The sequence below is a fragment of the Diospyros lotus genome, chromosome 9 (assembly GCF_014633365.1).
Source record: "Diospyros lotus cultivar Yz01 chromosome 9, ASM1463336v1, whole genome shotgun sequence".
NCBI lineage: Eukaryota > Viridiplantae > Streptophyta > Magnoliopsida > Ericales > Ebenaceae > Diospyros > Diospyros lotus.
Window position 1 is genome coordinate 11,323,750 of NC_068346.1, and position 22,253 is coordinate 11,346,002.

General features: G+C 35.3%; 1 protein-coding gene across 5 annotated transcripts; it reads left to right on the plus strand.

The window, feature by feature from the left end:
• The first annotated feature begins 763 nt into the window (after nt 1-763).
• Nucleotides 764-12,995, plus strand: LOC127809892 (sphingosine-1-phosphate lyase). Of its 5 annotated transcripts, XM_052349049.1 has the most exons (15): nt 775-1,257; nt 1,339-1,384; nt 4,161-4,318; nt 4,430-4,489; nt 6,598-6,822; nt 6,914-7,055; nt 7,221-7,271; nt 7,355-7,446; nt 7,741-7,867; nt 10,805-10,820; nt 11,182-11,289; nt 11,413-11,467; nt 11,542-11,688; nt 12,379-12,457; nt 12,650-12,995. In XM_052349049.1, the coding sequence occupies exons 1-15, from the start codon at nt 1,055-1,057 to the stop codon at nt 12,770-12,772; spliced, it is 1,632 nt and encodes a 543-aa protein (XP_052205009.1). In that variant the 5' UTR covers nt 775-1,054; the 3' UTR covers nt 12,773-12,995. The 5 variants fall into 5 exon arrangements, with proteins under 5 accessions (XP_052205010.1, XP_052205009.1, XP_052205013.1 ...); XM_052349050.1 differs by lacking the exon at nt 12,650-12,995 and having other exon boundaries at nt 764-1,257; nt 12,247-12,459; XM_052349053.1 differs by lacking the exons at nt 4,161-4,318; nt 4,430-4,489 and having other exon boundaries at nt 1,109-1,257.
• The last annotated feature ends 9,258 nt before the right edge of the window (nt 12,996-22,253 follow it).

A 22,253-nucleotide genomic window follows, 5' to 3' on the forward strand; every position in this document is an offset into this window, starting at 1 on the left:
CACAAGGTAGACTAAGAGGAAACCAAATAAATTTAAAATTTTAATCATCTGATTTGCCTTTTATTAATCCATTTATATATACTGCTAAGTATGCTTATATATATATATTTATAATAATGTTAGAAATCATGATTGATGACGATATTATTAGTTATGTAGCGTCTCCTCATTAGAGGAGGCTAAGAAGATCATGTATCATTGTCTCTTTTATCTGACACTTCATTTAATGAAGATGCGATACATGACTAATGACACCATCATTAGTCATGAATACTAATATTACTCATATTTTGATGAGATCATGCTATTAGTACTCTTTGTACGACATTTTGAGTTACAAAAAAATTGTTGAAATGATAAAATTATCATAACTCAAACTGCAAAATTACAAAACACCTTTCATTCTTTTTTCTTTCTCTCCCCTCATCCAAAAACCATAATCGCCTCCATCTCCCCATTTTTTCATGGTCATCTTTAACAATCGTTGGTTGTCGCTTAGCCATCTCATCTTGCTCGCATCAACTACCACTAAGGATGTAGTAACGGCAGTTGGCATGGGTAGGGTGAGGTGATGATTGCGATAGGATGGCGATGACTATCAGTTGTTGGAGGCGGACATGGAAAGAGTGGAGGGAGGCGGGAGCGTTCGCCGGTGAGGGGAGATGGAGGAAGAAGGGGCAAGGGCGGCATACAATTTTATAAGTTGAGTGGGGTTAATTTTGTCATTTTGGATAGAACAAGGAGTGCGAATGACACTTTCCCAATTTTGATGCGTATCATTTGCCAGATCCACCGCCACCAGTTGAAACTCCAAAGAAATAAACCCAGCCAATCAAGAGAAGCGTGGGCAACAAGACAAACCTTCAGTTGCAGGGGGCGGCAAAGCCATCGAGCGCATCGAGCGAAGTTATTACGTAAAAGCTATACTTAGAAGCTCTAACAAACCAACCAGCGTATCCTCCAAGAGACAATTACTACTCCGGACATCGTTTCGTTTCTTTAATTAAATTCATCATCTCCTCAATCGACATTGGATTTTCCAATTGATACCCAAATGGAGTTTTCTTCCTTCTTTACTTCGCTGAATCGATTCAGGGCTTCAGCGAATTTGTTATTGTCTCAATACGAGCCTCTCGCTCTGCTTCTCGCCCCTCTTCTCTCCCTCTTCGCGGCCTGGGCTCTCCAGTCCTCCTTGCATCTCGTTCGGGACAAAGGGCTCAAAGCAACGATTCTAGGGTTCTTCATCGACTCCATCAAGTATTAACGTATTCTTAATTTGTTTATTTGTTTATATGTACTTTGTCGCGAGATATTTGATGTTCCGACTTTGAATGACAGGTTGGTGCCTGGTGTGAGGAATTACATCGATGCAGAGAAACAAAAGGTCGGTGATAAGGCTTGGATTTATCTCTATCTTTTAAATGTATTGAAGCATTAATTGGTGCTGCTGCTTCTTTTTTATTTTTATTTTTTTTTATCTGAGACTCAGTGAAAGTTCGTTTTTTGGCAGCGAAAGAAAATGAGGTCAAATAGGAGCGTCTGTTGGCAATAAAAGAAAAATGAGATCATTTATGAGGAAGTACTGAACGTGCTTGAAATTTGAGCATTAAATGGTATTTCTGTCGGGGATAGAAGAAAATAGCATTAGGGTAGATCGTTAGCTTACTTTGCCGAGAGATTAAGCTTTGGATTATATAAGCAAGTTGGTGAGTTAGGAGTTCAAAATATATAATTATCCTATCTTTAAGTTGTATGATTATTTATCCTTAAATTGTATGATTATTTTGCCCCAAGTTGTGTAGTTATCGATTCTTAATTCTTCACTATTTCAGATTTACACGTATGCTATTACCCCCTACAAACTCAGGCTTGGGGAACACTGAGTTTGACCCAGAGAGTAGAAAATCGAATTTAATATGAGGGCTTTAGTGAAACCGTTGGCAATTTGATAGGTCGTGCAGATGATCCAAACACAGTTGATTATGAGTCACTTGTTCATGAACAAAGTGAATGTATATGTCAACTCCCGATGTGTCTTGTTTGAGCACAAAAGACAATGTTGCCTAGAAGATGAATGGAACTCATGCTGTCACACAACAAGAGGGGTGATAGAAAATGGATATATAACTCACTCAAAAGAGACTAAATCTAGATGAGCTCCATAGTGGTATTTGCAAGTATCTTTTACTTTGATTTGATATTGGATCAAGAAATGAAGAATCGCTTTATGGTGCTTCAAGCAATGTGATGATTCATAGTAGATAGAGAAGTCACTAAGAGAATGACAATTGTTTGAATCACTTGCCCAATTTGCATTATAATAGGTATAAAGAGAGATCAAATAAGATTGAGACAGAAGAAGGCCATGAGTAATTATGCCCTTGAGATATCAAAGAGTGTGCATGATATGATGGCTTGCTCATGGGAGTGAGAAGGACGAAGCATGAGTTGGCGAACTTAATCAACAAAGGCAATGTTCAGAGTCTTCAGACAACTAAGAATAAAATATTGAAGGCCCCCAAAAGTTCTGTGATGTTGAAAGCCATCTGAGACAGAGTCATTATCATGGATGGAGAATTGAGACCTAGAAGAGGAAGATGTGGCAACAAGCTTTTGACCACCAAGCATATCTATCTCAGAGAGACAATTAAAAATATACTTGGGCCAAGAAAGAGCCATGCTAAAAGAGATTTAAGACACTGTAATGTTGATAAAATAATATAGCTTGCCCAAAATTTTTATAGTGAATTCATGTTGAAAAGCAGTCAAGAGACTAGGAAAGGAATTATTAGGAGTCCTAGAGAAGATAATGTAATCGATGTAGACAAGAAATGTAGAGTAGTTATAAGCGTGTTTAATGAAAAGAAAAGTATCAGTGAAAGACTGAAAGAAGCCATGCACTAACAAGAAGGAATACTATAAATGATGGGGGGGCTTGTTTGTGGCTATGGAGAAACTTTTGCAGTTGAAAAACATGATTAGATAAACAATATCAACAAAACCTTGGGATTGACTCATGTACACTTTCTTTTGACGATGACAAGGAATGCATTTCTTAACATTAAGTTGATGAATGGGTAACTTGAAAGAAACAACGGAAAGCAGTACTGAAGGTTTCCTCAAAGTCTATCTTGTCACCAATGAGCCAAGCTCTGTGACAATTAATAGAACCATCTGAGTTGGTCGTAAGTTAAATACCTGCTAACCACTAATGACATGATGATAAGGTTGGGGGTTAACTATATCCTCAGTACAATTGGCAATGAAACCATCAAACACTTCTTGCCTAGCCTGCCTTCATTAAGGATTCCTTTGGGCCTGGTAGAAGCTAGCAGGCCCAATCTAATAAGTGGCAACCATGGAAGCCTCAAGATATTTAGGAGGAAAGAACTTGCAAGGTATAAGAATCCCATTTTTGCTATCGACTGACCATAGAGTGAGGATAGGGTGGTTTTTACAGACTTGTGCATAGACTCAAAAGAGGTTAATGCTAGGGATGGGTGCAAGTGGTTAACGTGGCAAAAGCTTCAGTATACCATAAAGAGTGTTTGCTTAAATAATAGAATAGATATAAAATGAACAAAATTTCTTTTTTTATTTTTTCTAACAGAAAATGAAAGCTGACCTCAAAAAATTGAAAATGAACACATGAATTTTGACAACAAAATCAACCTGGCCTAAGGAAGCTGATAAACATGGCTTGTTGCATCCATTACCTTGCATTTTCAGCCATTACTACCTAATAAACTGTTGAAGGTTTCAGTTTTTTGAACAAGTGTATTATGCAATCATTATGTTTACAAGGATGTACTTTGTTCCACAGTTTACTTGTTCATCCTGTTTAACTTAGTTTGCATGTGAACTCATGTTTCCATGTCTGGAAGAGGATCTCAATGGGGGAGGATGTGAAATCTTCATGAATTATTGGGCATCCCTTATAGCTTAAGTTTATGGATAAACTGTTTTCTCTCCAATATCAACATAATTCTGGTAACAATAATATGTTGTTTATTACTTATGAAAAAAATATGTTGTTTATGTATTCTAGTTTCTATGCCTTCCATCATATCTTCTTCTTTCCTTCTCTGGACGGAAGTTTCTAGTTCTGAGTATGGAAATTGTTTTCCATTGATTAATGCATAGGTTCTTTGCTTGTTCAGGTAGTGGATAAGTTGCAATCTTCTAGTTCTAGCAAATCTAAAAGAGATGGGTGGAGGACAGAGTTGCCAAGAGTAGGCTTAGGAGTGGGAGCCTTAGAGAAAATGAACGAAGAGAAAAGAAATGATGTAGCTTGGCAAGGCAAATGTTCTGGTACAGTGTATGTTTATTGGATGCAAAGCCATGTAATGTTCTCCTACATAAGGAGATTTCAACATTAGTTTTCTAATTTGTTTCGGTCAGTTATAACAATATTATGATTTTTCTGCAGCTACATTGCAGGAGGCGAGAGTGAAGGACATTTTTCTCTGATAAATCAAGCGTGTTCAATGTTAGTAACATGGCACATTTAAGATCACTGTTATGTTTTCCTAGAAGAGTATCAAGTCTGTGTACAACCCTCCCACCACATGGCTTCCCTCATTGTCTGCCTAAAAAACTATTATTATTATTATTACATAATAACTATAATAGTGTTATTATATAATAAATATAGTATAAAGCGGATAAAGAAATTTTAAGCACATGTGTTGAGTAAAATAGCTAATATTTTTATTGTTTACTCCTCAGTCCCCCCTTCCCCAACAAAAAAAAAAGAAAAAACATTTTTGACCCAAGGAAATAGTCATTACTTTACTATTTCATGGTTTATGCTCTTATTATGTACTCAATAAGATATGATCCTCATCATTTAGGTTTGTATGTGTTTGCTTTCAAGCAGGCCCAGACGCACTTGTTTGGAATAGAAGAATGCATTACTTGGTTCTTTTTTTTTTTTTTTTATAGGCATCCATGGATAGTTAGATAAAGTTCAAACATCATCTTGATATGAAAAAGTTTTATGAAATGGCAATCAATGAAGATAATTGATATGAATGTGTTGCATCACGTAGTTGATATTGCTAGACCAATCTGACAACATGGAAACATGACAGGAAGTTAGAAAAATCCTCGATTATTATTTTTTATTTGTAGAAATTTTCAGAACTCTTGTTTTCTTCAAGGTTCATGGTCTATGTGGATAGTTTCATTATTGTTCTATGCTCAACATGAGTACAGTGCTTTTTATGCCCTTGTGGACATAGTATCTTAATTTGTAGTGCGGGAAAAAATGATCTCAAGGAATGATCCCAAGAGTTTCAAGTTTGGGTGCTGATGATAAGGAGACCTGGAGGTTTGGATGCAAATGATTTGGAGACCTAGAGGTCTATATGCAAATGATCTGGAGATTTGCAAGTCTTGAGTATAAGTGATTTGGAGAGTCTTGTGGATGATCAGGTGCCTTGATGACCGAGTGCCCTGATGATCAGGTGCCTTGATGACCGAGTGCCCTGATGATCAGGTGCCTTGTTGATGAACAAATGCCTAGTGATTAGGTGTCTTGTTGATGAATGGATGCCTGGTGATCAGGTGCCTTGCTGATGATCGGATGCTCCCTTGATGACCAGATGACCTGCTGAGACGGACAATTAGTTAGGGGCGTGGGTGGTTGTCCCTGTGCAAACCCTTTGAAGCTTAAGTTAGTCTTCGAATTCTTGAGCACAAAGAGTAGGATCTCAGAGCAAGAGTGAACTTATCTGAGAAAGGAGGTGGCTCTTCTATTTATAGAGGAGGGAGAGAGGGACATGTGGTGGCCAACCCATATTTATCGGATAGCATATTCTCAGCATATTCCCAACATATTCTTGGCATATTCTATGGAATTTTGGAATATTCTTGTGGGTCTCAAGAAGGGTCTTGGAAAGAGGCTCTCGGGCTTGGTTTGAGGAATGCCCTGGGAGGGTCTTTTGGCTACAAGAGAGGCTCCTGGGGGTGGCGGATTGCATGGTCGGGCTTGGGAGATGGTGAAATTGAGCTTTGATGGAGAACAAACGGATGGGGTACACCTCACTCGGTCATGGCTGAGTGGTAGGGCCCCAATTTGGCTTTTCCTTCTTATGTTGGCTTGATGATACCCCTTGTTGTTGAACTTGCTAGGAGTTGGGGTTGCTAATGCCATGGATGATCGGGTGGGGTGTGCCCCACTCGGTCATGATTGAGTGGGGTGTACTCCACCTGATCATGGATCACATGGAGGGTTTTCCACTTCGTTTTGTGGTTCCTTTGTCCTTCTCCTTGCTTAATTTGCTCAATAACAAGTTTGTTTGGCCAACTTTTCTTCGTAGATGGGTCGATTGTGCATCTTCAGAGGCTAAAACCATTCATGATTGGGTGGGGTGGACCCCACTTGGTCATTGCATGGTTTTTAAGTTGTTTTGTCTTTTCCTTGTCCTTTTTGCCTTGGATTTCGACCCACATATATATTTGACCCAGATCTGCTACTTGGGTCTACTCCATATCCAAACTATCTGCTATTTGCAAGGCATACCAGTAGCTATGATAAGGAGTCATCTCTATAATCTTACCTCTATTAAGATCTTAGTTTGAATGACATTTCAGGTTTTCACATACAAATCCTCTGCATCTGGATGTGTTCCAGAGTGTTGTTCGATTTGAAGCAGAAGTAGTTGCAATGACAGCTGCGCTACTTGGAGGGAAAGAAAAAGCCTCAGGAGGACAGATATGTGGCAATATGACATCTGGAGGGACAGAAAGTATATTATTAGCCGTGAAATCATCACGTGACTTTATGAAAGCTAAGAAGGGAATAACAAGACCTGAAATGTATGTTGATTTTTAGCTAGCCTCTTTTGTTTAGCCACTGTTGATTTAAAATCTGCTATTGGATTATATTAATGACTTTTGTTGAGCACAGGATAATACCTGAATCTGCACACTCAGCATATGACAAAGCTGCACAATATTTCAACATCAAGTTGTGGCGGATCCCTGTTAACAAAGAGTTTGTAGCAGATATCACAGCTATCAAGCGGCGCATAAACAAAAACACTATCTTGGTATACATTTCTAAACTTTGTGCATTTGCTTTTCATTTTATTCCTAGATTATGTGATAGAAGCTTAAATCAAAATAAACTTTCTAGGTTTGTTGACTATGGATTTTGAATGATATCATTTGCATATATGGTTTTCCTATGTAACTTCAAATTTTCAAATTGTCAGATAGTTGGTTCAGCACCTGGGTTCCCTCATGGCATTATTGATCCCATTGTGGTATGTGACTGAATTATTTGCATATGAAAATCTATTGTCATAATCGGTCCTTTTTTTTTTTCACTTGGCAATTCCTTTTGTAGGAGCTTGGTGAATTAGCTTTTACATGTGGAATCTGTTTCCATGTTGACCTCTGTCTTGGAGGATTTGTATTGCCTTTTGCTCGGGAACTTGGGTATGTCTTTGCTCTTGATCTATTCAACTATATTGCATCTATTTTCCTTTTTCAAAACACTTGCTTACAGCTTCTCTTATTTTACCCTTAAAAAGAATTGTGCTGTGCTTTCTTTCAGCAAAAAGCCAAATAAAGTCTGAATCATTTTGTAATCATTAAGTTGTAGTGAAGTGGTAGGCATTTTATACGAGTTTATTTCTGGGACTTGCAGAAAAAGCAGTTTATTTGACTTCTAGCCAACAGATTCTATTGTTTATCAAGGTCTAAGGTCAATGTTTTATCTTCTTTTCACAGGTACCCTATTCCACCTTTTGATTTTTCCGTCACAGGAGTTACTTCAATATCAGTAGATGTGCACAAGTATGGGTTGGCTCCCAAAGGAACAAGTGTAGTCCTATATAGGGATCACAAAATTCGAAAGGTATGGTTTTCCTGTTTCTTTTTTTATAATAAGTTACCTTAATTTATTTTTGTAGGTGAGGACTAGAGAGAGAGGGACAAGGGGTATGGGCTAACTAACTGTCGAACTTGAGTGGGAATCAAAGAGGGAGCAAGATCTTGAAATGTTGTGTATATAAATTCATGAATCAATTGTTTGCAACCATAATTTTTGAATCAAGCATGTGCCATTTATGTTGGTAATTAATGACATGAAACATACGCCCTACACAAATAGTCAGTGTTCTACCTTAAATTCATCTCAATCCTATATGAAGACACACAGGTGCATTCTACTGTGGTTTTTTAAGTTGCCATGTCTCAAGTGTACTGGTGAGTGAATACTAAATCCAGTATTTTCTATATGGATAAAATTTTTATCCTTTAAGAGATTTAGAAGTACCTGAATGCTTAGAATTCAATTTATAAAAGTTGATACTTGTAAATATGTAATGAAATGTTAAATTTCAGAACACGAGAGAGAAATTGCAGAGAAATAGAACTTCCCTCTCATTTTTCTCTCAGGTTTCATTAACATAAAGCTCCTTATATAGGCAACACATTACAAAAGAGAGTACATGAGCCATTGCCTTCTATAAACTACTTTTCCAGAATTTAAGCATAGAATTCTGGATTACCATTCTTCTCCACCTAACATCTTACTAACTAAAGTTAACATACAAAAAATATCTTTGACTTTAAGTCTCTAAGGAAACTCTTATGACATCAACACTCCTCCATAAGAGTTTTCTTTGAGACTCCAAGCATTTCCCTGAGGATTTCAAATCTTGCTCTTGGTAGAGACTTGGTCAGAATGCCTGCCAGGTGCTCCTCAGATCTGCAGTACATCAGCTTAACTTCATTGTTCTTCTCAGCTTCTCTAATAGAATGAAACTTTCACATTGATGTGCTTAATCCTACTATGTTGCACAGGATTACTAGCAATTGCAATGGATGACTTGTTATGACACCATAACACAGTAGGATCATTTTGCTCCTGTCCTAAATACTTCAACATCTTTTGAAGCCAAATGGCTTGATTTGCAGCAGCAGCAGCTGAAATGTATTCAGCTTCAGCAGTGGACTGGGCCACAACATCTTGCTTCCTTGAATTCCAAGAGAACACCCCTGATCCAAGTGAAAAACATATTGTGAAGTGCTTTTAGAATCATCCACACAGCCTGTCCAATCACTACCAGCATATCCTTCTAGCTTTGCTGCTTCTTTCTTCTCAAAACATATCCCATAATCTGCTGTGCCTTCTAAATATCTCAAGATCCTCTTAGCTGCTCCAAAATGAGGCTGACTAGGAGAATTCATAAATCTGGACAAGGGACTTGCAGAGAACATCAAATCTGGCCTTGTGGCTGGAAGTACAAAAAACTCCCTATTAAACTTCTGCAAAATGATGCATAACACTTCTTTTCACCATCATCCCTTGACAATTTCTCATGTTGCACCAAAGGAGTAGCCACAGATTTGTTTGATCCATTTTAAATTTCTTAAGGACATTCAAAGCATACTTTCTTTGAGAAATGAAAATACCAGAGGAGCATTGGTATATTTCCATTCCAAGAAAGTATTTCATCAACCCCAAGTCTGACATTTCAAATTGCTGCTCCATTTCGTTCTTAAATTGCTGCAACATTTCTGAATCATTACTTGACTAACAGATCATCAACATATAAAGAAACCAGCAGTTGCCTCCCATCTTCACAACATTTGACATAAAGTGTGGCTTCATTTAGGCTTCACTTGAACCCTTGTTTGATTAAGTGTGAGTCAAATCTGCTGAACCAGGCCTTTGGTGCCTGTTTCAGCCATAAAGTGCTTTGTTAAGCCTATAAACTTTGCTCCCATCACCTGCAATCTCAAAACCTTCAGGTTGCTGAACATAAATCTCCTCCTGCAACAAGCCATTTAAAAAAGCTTCAAAGCAATGAGAAGTCTTATGGTATCTTGCCTTGCTACAGGAGAGAAGGTATCACCATAATCAATCCCTGCCATCTGAGCATGTGTGTGTGTATCATACCTTGATCTTTGTTGATTATTTAATGCCTTGCACTGTGTGGGTGAATTGCTTTTCCACAAATTTGTTTTGTGCCAACTTGTAAATATGATGAGCAAACTTTGATCCACGATGAACACATCATGCACCATGCACCCCCTGTAACCTACACTGCCAAGGACCATAAAGCTATCTATTAGTTGAAGTCTCAAGGTTTCAAACTCCGAAAGATGGAAACCCCCATAGTGGAAAAAGGGCACTAGAAAATTCCATCAAATTCATGGTTGGGAGGGTGTATGGGGTCTCCATCCTCCAACAAATGAGTCATAGTTTATGGAAGTGGTTGTCAAGAACATTTAAAAAATAGTAAAAAATCACAAGAAATGTGTCTTGAGAATGTTTTTATTAGATTTTCTGAGTTGATAAGAAGTTTTTGTCACACTATAGAACCCTATAAACGTCATAGAAAAGTTTCTTACAGGCCTTTTTCAAAATTTTGGGGACAATAACTTGGTTCTGGGAATGTGGATAAAAAAGCATAAATTGCTGGTAAAAGAGGTTTCCTAGGAACTATGAGAAGTGATTCTGCACTATTGTGCTACTGTTCAACTATAATGTGATAAAGCCATGACTTGCTATAATATATGATATATCAAGTTTTAAGAGGAGAGACTATTAGTGCTATGAGGTCAATATTAGATTTTTGTTTGATGGTAGTTATCAATGTATTGGTGATGCTGCAGAAGCTGTTAGTTCCTGGTTCTTTACCTAATTTTCATATTATTGTAAAAGCTGTTAGTTCCTGTTTCTTTACCTAATTTTGCTTATACACTGTTTCTTCTCGTGTCATGCATGGTTCGCGGGGTATTAATCAAATCTGTGCTGGTTAACTTATTGGATATTGGCTAACAGCATCAATTTGTTGCTGGTAAGTTATATACACTTGATCAAATGGTTTACTATAAATAAATTTAATGATTCATGTTTCTTTGTGACACAAATTTGATTGGTGTCACAAGGGTTAAGAATTGATACTTCTTAACATATTTCTGGAAAGCATAACAAATTGAGTATTTGTTCGTAGTAAACATGAACTTAAGGATAGAGACATCATAAGTGCAGAAGAGCATGGTCTAATTATAATGGTTGCCTGCAACTTTTTGTTATCTTCAGTAGTATGATGTTTCATCTCTTCTTTTATTGCTCTTCGTATTGGACACTAGGCTATATTTGGTTAACCTTAGTCTAATGCCCTGCATGTAAATTCCCTTTTTATATCCATGCTGCAGTTACTGAGTGGTCTGGCGGGCTTTATGTTTCTCCAACCATTGCTGGAAGCAGGCCGGGGGCTTTGATTGCTGGTGCTTGGGCTGCAATGATGTCTTTAGGGTTTGAAGGTGACAAGTTATTGCCAGCTTTCAGTAAATAACTTGTCTTTGGTAGTAAAATACCAATTGGTTTCAATGATTGCTATCCAACATTACTACTTACGTGGACTGAATTTTCTCTATTAATTATAGGCTACTTGAGTAACACCAGGGAGATCATGGAAGTATCAAAGAGAATACAGAAAGGGTATCATTTCTCAGTTGACAGTTCTTAGCATTCAAATAGTATACTACAGGAAATCACCTTTGCTTGTTTTGCAGAATAAAGGAAATTCCTGAATTATTTGTTATTGGAAGGCCAGACATGACGATTGTGGCATTTGGATCTGACCTTTTAGACATATTTGAAGTCAACGACATTATGTCTTCTAAAGGCTGGCATTTGAATGCACTGCAGAGGCCCAACAGGTAGGTTTTATCTGCATGGAAATAGGACCCTGGCAGTGCATTTGGGTGAGGGGGATGGAATGGAAATGGATAAAAGAGGGTCCTCATTTGAGAGAGACAATAGTAATGGAATAGTAGGGAAATGGATGGAAACGCCTTCCATCCTTACCCACTGAAGCCCCGTTGTCTGTCTTCCCCGAATTAGGAGAGAATGGATGGAAAACTTAATTTTATGTTTTAACAACATTAATCTTAGTAGCTTTTTAAAATTCAAAGTATTCCATGATTTAATCACACACTGCCTTCCATTAGAAGGGTATAATGGTCATTTACTGTTTAATATCATTCCATTCTATTTATTACCATTGCTCTTACAAATAATGAGAGACATTTTCCATTACCTTCCATCCCCTTCTCTTCCAAATGAGAAGAAAATAGTTTACATTCCACTCCATTCATTTTCATATTATTCTATTACTAACCCTCTCTCAAACAAAGCCCGAGAGAATGAATTAACTGCAATTGAAAATTAGGGTAATGCAACCTTTTAGGTCTCTCATGTCTTAAACTTGATTGCAGCTCTATTGTTGGGCTGTCCACATTAATGGCAATTAGGATAGCGTATAGGCCGTATAGTTGATGAGGAGCCGCAGGACTAGATTTCTTCAAGGTAGCGTGATTATGTTCTGAGACTTTATTTACATTTGTCAGCATCCATATCTGCGTGACCCTTCAACATGTGCCAGTGGTGGAGGACTTCCTGAAGGACCTAAGAGATTCTGTACAAACTGTGAGTTGTTCTTTTACTATTAGTATTAGTATGTTTCTTATGGTGAGCCTTGGTAGTGAAGATAAGGTTTGCTTCTTTATGACCATCAGGTTAGGGGGCATTCTTTATTAGTATTGCGTTTATGCTAATTCCAGAAACAAGATATTGGTCGCATCAATTTTTATGGAGCCGATTTGCATTCTTACTTTTCAGGTAAAAGAAAGGCCAGGTCCAATTAGTGGGGGGCTTGCTCCAATATATGGAGCTGCTGGGAAGATGCCTGATAGAGTTATGGTTCAAGAATTGCTGGTTGATTTCATGGACGGTGCATGCTAGTGCCATACTCTCACGTCCATTCTGCTCATTCAATTGAGGTTCAAGATTACTGTATGATTAAACAGCAGCTTTGATGCCTACATAAAGCTGCAATTCTGTAATTTACTTTTGCTTTCAATTCACAGCGATGCCATTTTGGAACTGTTCTCATTCAGTGAAAATATTTGCTCTTTTGGGGGTAAAAATGTATAAAAACAAAAAGAAAAAAGTGTTGGTGCTGTTATAGTATAATAGGAAGTAGCACAGGTGTGATTAAAATTAAAGAAATAGACTGATTCTTATGAGAAATTGTTGAACTCTAAAATTTGATAATATATATATATATATATAGGTTTCTTCTGTCATCTGTCTTAAGGATAAGCTTGACTATTTTAAATAATTTAAATATTTTTAAAGTAAATATTTTTAAAAACACTTATCTTTTCTATGTTTGTAATACTGTATATGCTCTATTGTTAAAACACTTGAAAGCATTATACATATAAAGAAGCACTTATGGTGTTCTTTGGGGTTGTCTCAGTGGTCAGTATGGAGTGATGAGTAGCGTGAGTTTTTAAGTTTGAATTCACTATTTACGTAGTTACTATGTTAGATTTAGATTTAGCTCTCTTGTTGAAACTATGGAACTGAGCGGTTGGGGTCTTGCGAGTAGGTATCCTAAGAAGGCAGTTATGGTAAAAAATTAAAAACAATTAAGATAGTAAAAATATTTTATTACAATAATTTTTTTATCTTGTGCGCCAACAATAGAAAACCCATATATATACTTGATTGGAGATATTTTTATAACTTAGATTTTAAAAGAATAATCATTTTTATAACTTGGACTCAGAAGTAAAATGTAAAAATAAATTTAAATGTTAATCTCAAGGGTATAATATATATAATTTTATTAAGTTCTTGATAGATCATAAATGTTAACCTCAAGAGTACAAAGATTCTTTTTGTAATATATTGAAAATAATTTATTTTACACAGTAAAATGTTTACCTAATTATTTTTACCTTGAAATGGTATATTTGTTCTGTTTCTATTTAGTCAACTAATATCTCTACATTATCTTTTGGTTTTTAACTATAATACTCCTAAATTTAAATTAAAGAAAATAACATAATAACAATAATTTAAGAAATTTTGGAGCATTTATCATAAGCCTTGACTCAAGAAAATTTGTTTAAGGAGTATTGGATGTAATACCTAAGGTTTTTAAAAAGATTAAAAAATAAAAGATGAAATTTTTTCTAAAGGAAAATGATTTGAGGGCATTTTGACAATTTAGATTCCATCTGAAGGATATTTTGGTAATTGTTGAAATTGGGGTACTAATGTAACTCATCAAAGTTTTGAGGTGCATATGGAATTTCCAAAGATCACAGAGTGCTAGTGTAAATCTCAAAAGAATATGGAATGAAACTAAAAATCAAGAACTTAAAAAGGGCCCAAGTGATATTCTTTAAACCTAAAAGACTAATCTGCAACGGTCAAAATGAAAGAGAAAATGTAATGGAGGGGACAAACTACAATTTCAAAACAATTACAGTGTGAACACTGTAACTGATTGGGGTTGTCTATTTTGCAAAGATTGGGCTCCGGATTCTACAAATCTCAATAAGATTTGGCTTTCATGTGAGCTTTGTGCCAAAAAAAAAAAAAAAAAAAGTTTTGATTGGTGTTTTGAACCATAGATAGGGGTATAATAAGAGTGGGTCTTGATGGAGAATGGGGTGCAAAATTAATCATGTTTTGATTGGTCTGAGAGTTCTAAAGGTGGTTTTAAGAAATAATTTAGTGAATAAGCAAAAATGGAGAAAGTCATCTGAAAAACCAATCTAGCGAAAGGCTATAGAGACCTTTTTGGGCAACAAAGAAGAAGGAAATATGAGGAAATGGAAGAAGAAGAGATGAAAATAGGAAAAATGAGCACAAAGTTGGCTGTTGAAAATAAACGTCGATGACCAAAGTATCGAAGAAGAAGAAAAGAAGATTGGAGATTACCAAGCTGTGGACACGAAAGCTTCATGTGTAGGAATGTTACGTGCATGTTGCTATGTGTGGACTTAGTGCACGAGTTGCACGCACGGGTGAATTCAGAAATTTATGTAGGGGGAGATTAATTTTTTTTTTTTGAGATATAAAATTACACATAACAAATTTTGGAATGAGATAAAATTACTAAATTATTAGTAAAATTTATTATTTTTTATATTAAAAAAATATTTTTAATTGTGAGTTGCTTGGGCTTCACATGCATGGATCTGCCCTGGTTGCACGTGTCAAGACAAAATAAGGGGAAAAAAATAAAAAAATAGACAAAAAAAAGAAAAAATTCAAAAAAATTATTTTCAAGCAAAGGGCACATGTTGAGCAAGTTTAAGGTTTGAGAAGCATTCTAGCCATGTTATTGGAGATCGACACGTAAATTGAGAAAAAAAAATTAGTTATTGATTAAAGAATTAATGTGAATGATTTTTCTAAAAAACTCTTTATTTCATCAGCATTGTTACATGTACTTATTGTCAATTATGATGAATCAAAGTATATATATATATTTGTATTGAGCATGTGACTATTTAAATAATTGCATGTATGCCATTATTTGTTCATGTTGATTGGCAGTGCTGTATATGAGATTTTGAAATTCTGAGGTGAAATATAAAAATGGGCCTTGAATTTGATGAGCCAATCGGCAATTAAAAGGCAGCAAGCCATCGACGACAACGAGCAATGGAGCAAGAGTTAAGAGCGGCGAGCCACCAGCCATGAGGCTGAGTCGGTGAGGGTGTGAAACTACGACCATGCGACGAAGCAATGGAGCGAGAGAGAAGCAGTGAGCGATGAAGAGTAAGCCACCGGCCAGGAGGCCATGAGGGCGATGATGAAGGACGGTGGAGCAGCAAGAGGAGAGAGAGGTAATGAGTGACGGAAAGGCGAGAGGCGAAAACCAGGGTGAGTTGCCAACGACGAGAGCAAATGAGAGGCACAAGGGCGAAGGTGAAGCCAGGAGTGATGAAGAGAGAAAGATAAGCAAGGTAGTGAGCAAAAGCAAGAGAGAGAGAAAGGCAGGGGCGAAGCTATGTTTGCAAAGGGGAAGAGGGTCGGCGATTGGGCAATAAGCCCTTACAAAGAGAGAGGGTTTCTAATTTATGGGCTCCAAATAGTTCAATATTCATGGGCTCTGAGGCAACCGCCTCATGGGCCTCATGAAAGGTCCGGCCCGGCCCTGTTGATAGGCATAGAATGATAGTGTATAGAATTATTTGGATTAACTCCAACATGACAAATTAATAAGATGACCATTGTAACTACATCTTGACTTAGGGTTAATAATATTAGACATTTAACCTCTATGATTTTGTCAAGTCACGTCATTCTCATGCATCATTGATGAATTGGTTGATATTTATTATTATTATTGAAAAAATAATGTACATTCAAGAAGGGATAAATTGGATGTTTTTGAACTTTTGTTGATTTCATAGAATATTTGTATAAAATAGTTTGGACAATTTCAAACTATGAACACTGATATTTTAAATATAACATTGTCAAAAATTGATATGTAATAGGTGTAAAATTAATTCAATACAAAAATATTGATTCTTTTAAAGTTTTAGAAAGTTGTTGTTGTAAGTATTAAAACTAATAACAAATTTGTTAAAAAAATAACACTCGTTGAAAGTAGAATTTAAACTTGCTTTTGAATATATTTGCTATGAGTAATATATGTGTATATGTAAAAGACTTATTGTTTGTGATTTTATGTAACTCACGAATAATACACAAGTATACGCGATCAAGATAAGTAAAATGATAAGTAAAGATCGTTTCCACGGAGATTGGTAACTAAATCTCTTAATTACTAAAATTAGTCACAATTAACTATATTTGGACAATCAATTACTCAAAAAAATTAAACCCTAAATTTTGGACAATCAATTAAAACCTAAGATTTTCTAAATTCATCTAGCAAATCCACTTTGTTGAATTATTTCAATATTGGTTGATTAGGTTTTTTATTATATCAATCAAGCACTCTAATTTATTTATTAGTTTATGTATAGATCTAACAAGTTTATTAAATTAACGTAACTCACTATATGTCTATGTGAATTAGAATTCTAGAACACATTAAGTATAGGAACTCATAACATGAAAATATTTATCACAAATATAATTAAAAATTGCACGTGTAATCAAGTGAATGTTTTCTCGAATTAACATGTGTTATTTTGTCCAAGAATTAACATGTGTTATTTTGTCCAAGAGTCTATTCCTTACTTATCTATGTTGCATCATAAGAAATCTCAAATCATCTAATTAGTGATCAAGTAATTACAAGTATTAAGTTTAGAATAAAATGAACATAGTCAAAGTAACAATTATAATAAAAAAATTGAGTAAACTAATAAAGTTTCAATACATAGGATCCTTTAGACACCCTAGACAATTAATTAGCCACTCATAATGAATAATGTATCCCCAAAATCATTCAAAAGTTGTTGCATAATTGAGATCCTAAATATTCAAAGAAAAATAGAATTTAAAAGTAAAACTGATTTTCTTTGATGTCTCCTTGACTCCTCCTTGATGAAGCACCACTCTTTGTTGAACCTCTTGTCTCCAAAACCTTGCTTTTGGTCCTTCTAGACTGCTGCAAAAATTAGGAATGAATGGACAAGTGACTGGAACAAAAAGCTCAGAAGAAGAAGGAAGGAAGCAAAACGGTTTCCGCAAAAGAAAATCTGTCTTCTCTCACAAAAGTTGTATTTTTCTCATATTCTTTCCTTTTTTTTAGGGTTTCGTGATGTCCAATCCCTTAGAATTCCTAAACCAACTTGGAAATAGATTCTCAAACTAATAGGTCTCATTTCACAGCAAGATTGCCCAAGTCTGGAAATTTTGCACGCATTTTAGACTATCTTCCCGTCAGCACTGGGATTTGTGAGCTTCATAAAAGTTGTAGATAATTGTCTTAGCTTTCTAACGCATATAATAACACCCAAATTAGATATATGTGGATGAAGTTATGGCCCAAAAATTGAGAAAAGGTCTAGTCTAGAATTTCAATCCTTGTGCATGTATGATTCCAATTCGACTCATTTTCCATGTTAATTAAGAACCTTGACTTCTAATTTGCCTCTTAATTCCTCTTTCAACTATATCACATAATAAAATAAATATTAATGCAATATTAACTCAAAAATAAATTAATTAACACACTAATTATCTAAAATTCAAAAAATTGGGATTTTAATTTGTGAAAAAATTTCAACTCATCACTTTTGTATATATTTTTACAACTTTCATAAAACAAGCACAAAGATATAAGATGTAAAATGTAAGTGCCCAAATAAAAACAAATGAATAGAGCACACACAATAAGATTTATAATGGTTCGGCTCAACTAGCCTACTCTACTCATTTTACTTCTCACCAAAGATTTTAACCAATTCACTAGGTAGCTTTTAAAATGAGATCAACTACAAACCACTTACAACAATTTTTCAAGGTGGCTCAATTGAAACCTTGCATTTTTAAAGGATGAGGTGTAACCACTATCTTTTTAAGGATTAAGCGAAATCTCTTACCTTTTAAGGATCGAGTGGAACCATAGAAATGTCACAATAAATAATGGTGAAAATGATACAAGAACAACTTACAAAGAAAGATCACAAAAAAAAAAAAAAATGATTCTCTTAAGCAACAGAGATTTAAAAATAGGAAGTTAATATTACTCTTTTTGTTTTTACAACCAATTGACAAGAAATCTTGAGTAGGTTTCTTTGGCTTAAGACGAGTAGAAAGAAATAGAACTACTTTTTCTTTAGCCTTTTTTCCTTTTTTATACTTGATGATGGACATCTATAGAAAAATGTTTCTTTTCTCTTCAAAAAATGAGTAGAACATTTAAATATCATATTAAATGTGTGAGAAAAAATTAGAGCAAAATATGTGTCTTAACAGTCAAAATTGTGCATTAAATACACTAACAGCTAGTTCAACGATTATAATTTTAAGCTTCTGCACTTTTTTATTAGAGTATAATGAGTTTGTAATCGAGTATTTTTTAATGAAGTTTGTAATCAATTAAGTTCTGTCTGTACTCGAGCACAAATAATTTGTAATCAACTAATTTTGAAGTTTACTCAATTACAAAACTTTTGTAATTGATTACAAATCTGCTATAGAAACATGAAATAATTACTTGATTACAAATTGAATTTAATCAATTATACATCAACATTTACTCAATTACACAAGAATAATACTTGATTACAAATTTATACAATCAATTACACAAAAGATTCAAAGGCATGATAAAATACTAGAGAGTTTATACACGATTACAATCCTAAATTTACTCGAGTATATAAAGATGTTTACTTGATTACAAAACTTAGTACTCGATTACTATTGCAAATATAAAAGCTTGACATTTCTCTTGGATTAATTACTTGATTACAAAATAGATTTAATCGAGTATGTTTTGGCTTTTACTCGATTGCAAAAGCACATTTAGTTGAGTACAAACTCTTACATATTCGAATACAAATTACTTTCAATCAACATAATCAACGTTCCCGGCGAGTCTTTTCACGTGCCCATGCACGCCCCTTCTATACCCAATTGCCATGCCATGCATCTTGTGCGCCCTACACATATTCTCGCACTCATGCGGCTATTCGTGGCCCTGCCCTCTGTGCCTTAGCACCATTTCATGCTATGCATTCGCCTCAAGCCCTTCGGCCAACATGCCCACGCGTATTCTCATGCCATGCCACATGTCTCGCCACGCCGCGTATAGTGCCACAAGCTCTTCCATCATGAGCACCCGCGGATGACCCTCTCAAGCATGTGCGTAAGCATTCGGTCAAGTCTCAAGTGACCTCTCGAATCACTTGAAAGCCCCTAAGATCTCATCCATCGTCACCTCATGGCAATAAGGCCAACCTCTTAAGGCTCTCATTCCTTAATTGGGACTTTTCTTGGGCGGGGGAAGGGGTAGGGTTTCTCATTTAGAGAGATCCCTACATGCCTTCTAACTGTCTTCTGTCTTGCAGGCCCTTTGGAAGACTCATTTGTGGACCTTACACGTGATTGACACACTTGGCACACGTTTCATGTGCCAATCACATGTCTCGGTCACGATCAACCTCTATAAATACTTGCCACCACTTCGACTTTAAGCAAGCCGTTCCAACCACATAAAATCTCTCTATCCTTCAGGTCCACTTACACATGTCACTCATATTGCTCACCCGTGCATTTCCTCATAGTATAGCCACATAACTTATTCGTGTGATATATCCCAGCATACTACATCATATTGCATCTTTACTTCTTCATGACCTATATTGGTATCGGAGGGTCCACGTAGGAGAAATCCCTGCAGGCCTTATGACTATCTTCTGTCTTGTAGACCTTCTGGAAGACTCATCTGTGGACCTTACAAGCATTATCTAGAGACCCATTCGAGGTACCTCTGCCTCTCTGATGCTCATATTATTATGCTTTTCCAGTGCTCATTGCTTATGTTCTCTCGGGTGCTCCATTCTTCTACTCTTCCAAACAACGGGTTGAGCCCTTGGTTGCCGTCGATTTCCTCCAGCAATTTTTGGCTCGTCTTTCTCGCCAGACCCTACTGAATGTTTGTTGAGGTTTTCGGACATATAAATTTTAATTATTGCATCCCTACAACAATAGTTCTTTATTTAGAAGGTTCATCTTCTAACTTGGGTCATCCCCTAAAATATTCAAACGGTCCAAGTAAGGTAAGCGGTTCAAAGAGAAAGAAAGTCCTTGAATAGTAGATTTTGAAAGTTTTGTTATTTTTATGGCATGACATCTTTTGTAGATGTTATATGTGTTTTATGTGACACACTAGAAGCATGTATGGGCTTTATTTTGGCGATATCAAGTATATTAAACATGCCAAGCTTATTGTATAAACTCACTTCTCATTTGAAGCATATTATTTTATTTTGAAAAAAATAAATGACTTTTACGTTCATATTTTGGGTTCTAGTGACTTACAAATTTATTTTAAGAGTTTTTAAAAATGTTTGGTTTCTTTCTTTTTTCTTTAAATTCAGTATTTTGAAATGATTTGAAAATTTGGACTCCTTAATTTGATTTATGAATCAAACTAGGTTCAAGTCATGAAAATGAGTGCATACACAAAGATACACCTTGATAAATTAAATCGAATAGAAAAGTTTAGGTGAAAAGACGAGGCTATTAAAGGTAAATGTTTAGGAAAAAAATCTTTAATGAATTTAAAAAAATAAATAATAAAAATAAAAGATCAAGCAAATAAAGATTTGAAAGCAAGATGTAAATCATAAGAGATGGCGAATGACTTTTATAGGAATTCTTTTTTAAAAAAAATCCCAAATTATAATGCAAAAACGCATTCAATAGAGATTGGTATTTAGAATACATATTTGAAATAATGTATTTTTTCATGAGGTTACGATCTAGTCTACGTTCCATGCATTACTTTAATTACACGACTTGACTTAAATATTATGAAAGATGTTATAATAAGGGGTAAAACAGAAATTTTAAAAAACTTTCGGGGCCTAAATATAATTATCAAAAATTTCAAAATTCCCTAAGTGGTTGTTATGGTAGCATTGTAGGTTTTAGCCATGAAATATACAAAATTCCATTAGTATGAGCTTCACTTCACACAAGAATTTAGCATATTTTACTGATGATGAGTTTTTGTCCATAGCAAAAGAACTTTTTCTATTGTGTCTTTTCGGTTTTCATTATTTTAGAAATTAATTATTAAAAAGAAAAAAAAAATCTAAACACAACTGGCTAATAAATTTTTAATTCAAAAAGCCATTTACCTAGAATCATTCATCAAATGGATCCAATCCACACCCAAAAATTGGCTAGCAAATTTGCGTTAAACCCATTCGCCCCTTCTCGCTATCAAATTTGAACTTAAAAGAATTCAAACCCTTCTCTTTGTCCATTTATCTCCTCTCATCTCCTAAACCTTATTGTTTCATTGATTTTATTTGAAATTTTTTTCTTGGAATGATCGCCCTTACACGGCCCATCATTCATGTTCTTAATTTCAATAAAAGAGCTAAATCACACATATAAGGTTTTGTCACGTAAGAATCGAACTTACAATCCATCGATACAAACTTGATACATCACTTATCTAATCGCTCAATTAATATCTTAAAGACTATTTAAAAAACTTTCGCGATACTTCACTATCTATCTTTTAAGTATCTTTCCCTTTTTTTTTTTTATGTGATTCAATCATTCAAGTACCTTCGTAGGACCACATGGGTGGTTGTGACTACTTATTTCTTGATTTTTGATCAATGGCCTTGATCTTTTTTATGACATTGATAGATAAGAACAAAATTGTACCGAGTAGACGTAATCCATGCTAGTTTATTATATATATTGATGTGTTGTCCTTAGGAACATGTCCAAGTGAGGGATGCAAAAC

Bases quoted from the DNA above. Each gene is read 5' to 3' on its own strand.
- LOC127809892 (XM_052349049.1), top strand. From the start codon at position 1,055: ATGGAGTTTTCTTCCTTCTTTACTTCGCTGAATCGATTCAGGGCTTCA. The intron at 1,258-1,338 runs GTATTAACGTAT...TTTGAATGACAG, and splicing joins TTCTTCATCGACTCCATCAA to GTTGGTGCCTGGTGTGAGGA. The intron at 12,458-12,649 runs GTGAGTTGTTCT...CTTACTTTTCAG, and splicing joins TAAGAGATTCTGTACAAACT to GTAAAAGAAAGGCCAGGTCC.